The sequence below is a fragment of the Engystomops pustulosus genome, chromosome 6 (genome assembly GCF_040894005.1).
Source record: "Engystomops pustulosus chromosome 6, aEngPut4.maternal, whole genome shotgun sequence".
NCBI classification, from domain to species: Eukaryota; Metazoa; Chordata; class Amphibia; order Anura; family Leptodactylidae; genus Engystomops; species Engystomops pustulosus.
Window position 1 is genome coordinate 49373573 of NC_092416.1, and position 6174 is coordinate 49379746.

General features: G+C 40.6%; 1 protein-coding gene across 3 annotated transcripts in view; it reads left to right on the top strand.

The window, feature by feature from the left end:
* Positions 1-4724, top strand: part of CFAP74 (cilia and flagella associated protein 74) — a 151831-nt gene extending 147107 nt beyond the window's left edge. For all 3 annotated transcript variants that reach the window (XM_072155986.1, XM_072155988.1, XM_072155989.1), the window contains 2 exons: positions 935-1069; positions 4500-4724. In XM_072155986.1, the coding sequence (XP_072012087.1) occupies positions 935-1069; positions 4500-4598 (234 nt within the window). In that variant the 3' untranslated portion in view covers positions 4599-4724. The remainder of the gene's footprint in view (positions 1-934; positions 1070-4499) is intronic.
* Positions 4725-6174: the final 1450 nt, after the last annotated feature.

Here is a 6174-nt window from a genome sequence, read left to right on the forward strand (position 1 = left end):
AACAAGAGCGTTATATGGGATACAGACAGCACGTAACCTGTGTAACCAAGCAGCGCCCGGTCCGAGCATGAGACTCTGTGATTTATTCATCTTGTGTTTGGCCCATCTACCATATCACAAGATGAACACGCATGTATAATGCTTTACTCTACTGCCCTATTCTCATGTTCAATTTGACATTTATTGGTACCAAGATTGTAGTACATAGGGATAACTGATAGTTTGTGAAACTATTGATCAACCTTTTAATGGTGTGTAATAGCTGAGGAGCTCTGGTACAAATAATTCAAAGGAAGTAGTTTAAAGAGAAATTGTCTGCAAGTTTGACCATACAAGTTTGACAAAATTGCAGACAGTGTTAGGTAGCTGGAGAGCTGTTTAATCCCACCTTTGTGTGTGTTGTAGCAGCAGGACTGTGAAAAGTGGAGTTTTAATACTGGTCTACAGCTCCAGCAAGGGCTCTGGGAGGATCTTTCCGCCGGAAAAACTTAAGTTTCTTTCTGAACCTTCTCCCCAGTTTTGAGCTACTGGTTGGGTACTACAGCAGTGGGGAGGAGCTATGGAAAAGCTCTTCACACTGTTCATTATAACAATACTGCTGCTATTTACAACATACATAAAGGTGTGACTAAGTAGCTATCCAAGGCACTTACTTTATGCAGTTTTGCATGGTTAAAACTTCTGATAGTTTCCCTTTAATAAATTTTGCATTGCTATGGAATGTTGGAGACTGGTGACACCATCCATTATGGTGTTTACTTGGGTTCAGCATTGAGGTGCCCATATACACACCACATCACTGCTGCGGTCTGTGGATCCAGAGGACCATATAACGAGAGAGCACCTTTTGTGGCACAGCCCCTTAATTGTATATTAGTGTGCAATGGTAGTATTACCTTTACCTTTAGAAAATCATATTTCCTTCTGCTTTCAGAATGTAGAATTCATCTGGGACAATGTGCAGCTCTTACAACAGAAGGGATTCACCATAGAACCAGTGAAAGCTGTGGTTGATGCTGGACAGAGGAAAACTGTATCCATTACATGGATACCCCCTGCTGGATATGATGTACGTAAATCCCCAATGGAAAATTAGGTCAATGACAGATGTATTCAGTGACAAGCAGGAGTATCTAATTATTGGTCACTGTATACCGGGATATGTTGAGAAGACACAAATTGTGTTTTTTTTTATGTATCCCTTCTACAACCTTCTAGTAAATCCTTTCTCGAGGTTTTCATAGCAATTTAAAAAAAAGTTGTAGCTAGAAGTCACCAAAATACATAGTGGGATCTTTGCCCCCATCAATATTATTGATGTCAAATCTTTTGCCAATTATTAGCAATTTGGCAAACACAACCCATCCCCTATTATTTTATTCTACACAATACTTGCACTGCAAGAATCCCTTTGACCCAAAGCTATAGGCCCGCGGGCAATCTCAAGGATGAATACATCATCCCTGAAGGCAACTGTTTAACATTTGGAATTATTTATAGAAGGAAATGCATTATGGATTACACACCTTTTCTTTGTGAATAACAAAATCATCAATTATAATAAACATATCAGAACATAACAATCTCATATCCAGCCATACAGATTGCTTGCCAGGATCTTAGCATTGATTTTCTATCACTCACATTAAAATGCATTTTATAAAGTGGTTCAGTAAATCACCAGACAATCGATGAATCTCAATTATTAAAGAACCTGTGGCATCACTGCTTAGTACGGAAGAATCATTGTGCTGTCAGTATTATACCTATCATTTTATAATTTATTAATATTACTATAATTGTAGTGGAAAAGGGCATGAAAGGACCAACCCTAGATGACTGAGGGACATATTTTTACCTAATGTCCTTTCATCTGAATAGTTCTTCAGTATCATATCAGTTAGGTCCAATGTATTTTGCAGGCCCAAAGATCCCATCTTCCTTTAGTGTCAGAAGCATTACATTTGACAAACAGCTCCACTTAAAGGGAACCTGTCATCAGGTGTTGACACTTAAACCTAAACAGCTTCCTGTAACTTCTTAATTATTGAACCCCAAACAGTTTTTTCTTAAAAAGTCCCTGGCGCCAGGGAGCTCTAATTTCTTAAGGCTCTAATTTCTTAAATGTCCCGCGGCTGCATTTCCGTCGGGTTTTCCGTGCAGGAATTTAGAGGGGTATTGTGTTGCAGATTATCGGATTTTGTCGCATCGGCGCCGGCTTTCATGCAACAAAAATGCAACAGAGCGTGGTATTAAACTTTAAAATTGTGTTGCAAGCCATGCACTTACATGCACCCGGAAGAAGATGGTGAACTCCGGCTAATCTACCTATCACCTTGCCAAAGAAGTCCAACGTAGTCAAATGAACTTCTCACTCAGGGTTTCGATTCATTGTGCCATGCTAATATATTCTCCGCTTCGCTCATTCCTCGCCCCTACCCCCTCTCCATGGAAATATTGTATCCGTGCAGTCTTCTCTTTGCTGCGGATATGTACAGGGGTGTCTTCACTGCAGCTTCACTGTCTACGCATGCATGACTTCGTAAAGACTCCTCTCCTCACACTACCTGTCCATTGCAAAATGAAAAACCCTTTTCTTCTTACCTACCACCTACTGCCTCTCTTATGCCTGGTATCCGCTGGGGTTACTGCATGTTCACCCTTTACATGGCTTGCTTTATGTCATTGTGTGTCGGACCCTGGTTCTGTTACTTATTTGGACTTGCTTTCTACTTATGCACATATTGGTGTTTGATACCTTATTCAACCGTAGGTAGGCAATGGTACATTTTTGTCTTTTTGAGGGGGGGGGGGGGGTATAGTTAGGGGGGCCACCTTATCCACACTAATAATAGCTACTTTTCATTTACTATTGTACTTTTAATAGTTTTAATGGTTGGTCTTGTATGTGGTTTGCTTCTTTGGGTAATGCAATAAAAACTATTTTTGTACAATATTGGGCCCTTTGTATACATGTCTTTGCCCCAGTTAGGAGTATTAATAGTAATACATATGTTGGCTCCCTATTCTGACCTCCATGCTTCATTATCCAAGGTGGTGCCTCCCATATTTTGCTAGACTATCTTGAGGATAGGTCATGAGTATAAAAACTGCCCCCAGTCCAGTAAATCTTGAGACTGCAGAAGAAAACCCTACTCCATCTATCTATCATCCTAGAGTCCTGCATCTAAAGGTAATACCAGTGTAGTGTTACATACAGAGGGTGTTGGCACTATATTTCCTATTAGTCAGACTTTATTTGTTCTGCTACATTATAGGATTACATCAACCAAATTAATGGAAGGGAAGGACGGGTGTTAAACATTAACGGACCTTAATGATACAACCAGACACAAATTATATTAAATATTACATTATAATGCACCCAGTGTGACTTCTATTCTAATGTCCCTCAGGCACCCCAGTAGATAGTATATACAGGCACACACCCAGACTTGTGGATAACTTCATTAGAAAATGAGCTTCTGGCACTGGCTGCAGCAAGTGACTTGGTTTAATCCCTGGTTAAAATCCAAAATATCTTTATTAGGGTATCAAAAAGTTAAAAGATCAAATTCATCTTGATGAAATAAAAGCAATTTCATCAAGATGAATTTGATCTTATAACTTTTTGATACCCTAATAAAGATATTTTGGATTTTAACCGCAATTAAATCAAGTCACTTGCTGCAGGCAGTAAGTAAGCAGGCAGAGAAGTCCTAGCATTCTAAGGGTTAACAAAGCAGCTGTGACTAGGTCTACCCCATGGGAGTGCCTGCTTTGTTAACCCTTAGAGCATGATAGCTTCACAGTTCACTTGTTGGAGTACTGGGCCTGATACTTGCCTGAAGGCCTGGGGCTCTCTGGTCTTCTCTACACCACTCCTCTCTTCACAGCTCCTCTCCAATCCTCCCTTTACGGCTCCTCTCCAGTACTCACTGCACAGCTCCTCTCCGCACCCACCAACACTAACAGTGAGTGCAGTGTCACCCTTGAGCTGCCAGGAACACCACTCGGGACCCGGCAGGAGCAATTACAACAGTGCCACAAGGTGAACAGTGATTCACCTGTTTGCCGCGGGCCGCTCCCCCTTAGGGCTCAGACATCTGCCGCATGAGGCGAGACTCTCATCTCACCTCATGTCAGTTACGACCCTGTGTATAGTGGATTCAGATTCAGAGAAATTCTGCAGATTATTTCAGCACAGTGTGAATGACATTCTGAGAAATCCCAGTGAGTAGAAAGGAAGATTACACAAAATTATGTACCCATGCAAAATCTCCATGCTGGTACTTGATATCCTTTGTTCCTTACTATGGTGCCATGTGCTTCTCTATTATGCTCCATGCAATCTCAAATCATGAAAACGGTGAATGGCTCTAAGTTACTATGATTGTAAATAATTGGTTGTATATTGATCTACTGTACATAAGGTTTAGGCCCCTTCTATGATTTCACGAGATACTTACCTTGTTTTTTAATTTTGTCTCATTTTACAGCCCAGTAACCCTGCCATGACAACAGCAAAACTGACATTGAAAGGCGATATCATTGAAACGTACCAGGTTATCTTCACAACGCAGGTCGTGTCATTATGAAACTAGGAAACACAAGCGCCAAGTCATAGTGATCTGTACCACTTGAACTGCTCTTTATTAATACATGGAAAACTCATGTGTAACACAACGCTCGGAAAAATAAAGTACCGTTTGTTTTAGCAATAAGATTACAGTAATTCCTGCCCCACCCAATACGTCTTATACTACAGTAGTCAGAGGCTATGAGGCCAGGGACCTGAATGATAATGTCCATGTGTCCTGTGTCGTATAGCTATTTTTGGTTTATGTGTTTTATATACAAGCAGTCCCCAACTTAATAGATGTGTCCTAGTAAGAAGGACTGATGTTCCTCAGGACTTTTTATTATGACTCCATATCCTGTGAATGCAGAAATAGAAGTTATGAAAATTAGCCTGCGGCTACGTCACCTGTGCGCCTTAGGGAACGTAGTATTTTAATGTATGCACACCCCCAATAGCGCATAGATAGCACTATGGGGGGGGATACAGTAAAATACTGGGCTCCCTGAGGCTCCCGCGGGTAATGTTCTTTTTTGTGCTATTATTCCCTGTACTGAAATACTTAGAGTTACAGGCGGTCCCCTCCTTAAGAACACTCGACTTACATACATCCCCTAGTTACAAACGGACCTCTGGATATTGGTAATTTACTGAACTTTAGTCCTAGACTACAATAATCAGCTGTAACAGTCAGGGGTGCACCTAGCCTTTCTGCTGCCTGAGGCGAACTATAAAAAGACGCCCCCCCCCTCTCCATATATGTAATATATCATGGAGTGTCAGGACCAGACCCAATCACATTAGTTTAATGTTAAAATAAAGCAATGCAAAATACATACAGCATCCCACCGTGTACTATAGAATAAACACAGCGAGCTACCACAAAGCACAAATACATACAACAATCCGCCATATAATATAAAATCAATACAGCGTACTGCCACATACCATATAATACATACAGCATGCCGCCATATACCATATAATACATACACTGTGCAGCCATATACCATATAATACATACACTGTGCAGCCATATACCATATAATACATACAGTGTGCCGCCATATACCATATAATACATACACTGTGCAGCCATATACCATATAATACATACACTGTGCAGCCATATACCATATAATACATACACTGTGCAGCCATATAGCATATAATACATACACTGTGCCCCCATATACCATGTAATACATACAGTGTGCTGCCATATACCATGTAATACGTACAGCGTGCCGCCATATACCATATAATACATACAGCGTGCTGCCACATACCATATAATACATACACTGTGCCCCCATATACCATGCAATACATACAGTGTGCCGCCATATAGCATATAATACATACAGTGTGCAGCCATATACCATATAATACATACACTGTGCCCCCATATACCATATAATACATACAGTGTGCAGCCATATACCATATAATACATACAGTGTGCAGCCATATACCATATAATACATACAGCGTGCCCCCATATACCATATAATACATACAGCGTGCCTCCATATACCATATAATACATACAGCGTGCTGCCATATACCATATAATACATACAACAATCCGCCAT